Source organism: Volvox carteri, assembly GCF_000143455.1.
Source record: "Volvox carteri f. nagariensis unplaced genomic scaffold VOLCAscaffold_61, whole genome shotgun sequence".
Classification (NCBI taxonomy): Eukaryota; Viridiplantae; Chlorophyta; class Chlorophyceae; order Chlamydomonadales; family Volvocaceae; genus Volvox; species Volvox carteri.
The window spans coordinates 466,646-467,627 of NW_003307604.1; the positions used below are offsets into that span (position 1 = coordinate 466,646).

Here is a 982-nt window from a genome sequence, read left to right on the forward strand (position 1 = left end):
TGGGGGGGGGGGCTGGGGAGGTAGGGGGAAAATGAAAACCCAAATCCAAGTCCATTCAACAACGTGCAGTACAGCGAGCAGTGGTTTGGAAGATGGACAAAGGGAATCGGACACGCCGTGGAAACACACACACACACACACACACACACACACACACGCACACACGCGTGCGGGGGTAAAAACACGTCCCAGCAGGGAAAGGGATGTCATGTGCCGAATAAATTAAAACACATTCAGTTTTTTTAAATGAAACATTAAGTTTATGAAACAGCACGGTCAGTAACCCCCTGAGTAAGCCCTTCCCCCGGCTTGTGCGTGTGCTTTCAACAGCACCAGAAACAACAGGACGTACACGCGAGGCCGCCCCCGCTGCGCTGCAGCTGTGTTTCGGCCCCCCGTCAGGGCCAACGACGGTGCTCGTCGCCCTTTCTCAGGGCGAGCTTTGCCCACACAGTGTAACATCCCCTCACCATCAACACCAACATGAACAGTAGGAGCAACAGCTGAAACAACATCAACACGCGCCAAAAGTTCTTGTAAGCGAGCAGCGCTTCCCCCCACTCCAATCAAAGAATGCACATACGTTGCGTGGTTAAGGAACGAAATGCTACAGAATTTAGTAAAGTGCCAAAATCCTAAGATCACTATAGAAGAGCCAACTACCAACCACCAACCAGCATTCTAACCGCTGGCCGCCGCCCACCCACCTGCTTTTCCTTCATCATGGCGCTGCTCAAGCCCGAGGCCAGCACCAGCACCACCCCCTGGACCAGCGGCTTGTTCTGCAATGTGGGTTGCCGTACAGGTGCCGTACAGGTGAGCCCCGATAAGGCGGGGGTTACGCCCAAAGGAGGGACGGGCAGCACGTGTCTGTTTACACATGACCAGAAAACACACACGCGACACGCCGTGTACCCGAGATGCGCTCCACCTTTCGACCCACCCACCGCCTCCACCGTTTTCCTCCCCCTCTCCATCCCCC

General features: G+C 55.2%; 1 protein-coding gene across 1 annotated transcript in view; it reads right to left on the bottom strand.

Annotated features, from left to right (window-relative positions):
• The window catches only part of VOLCADRAFT_107270 (uncharacterized protein), a gene marked incomplete at both ends in the record, with an annotated part of 6,869 nt that overhangs the window by 3,200 nt on the left and 2,687 nt on the right, over positions 1-982 (bottom strand). Inside the window, one exon of the mRNA XM_002956479.1 lies at positions 704-782. Coding sequence (XP_002956525.1) covers positions 704-782 — 79 coding nt within the window. The remainder of the gene's footprint in view (positions 1-703; positions 783-982) is intronic.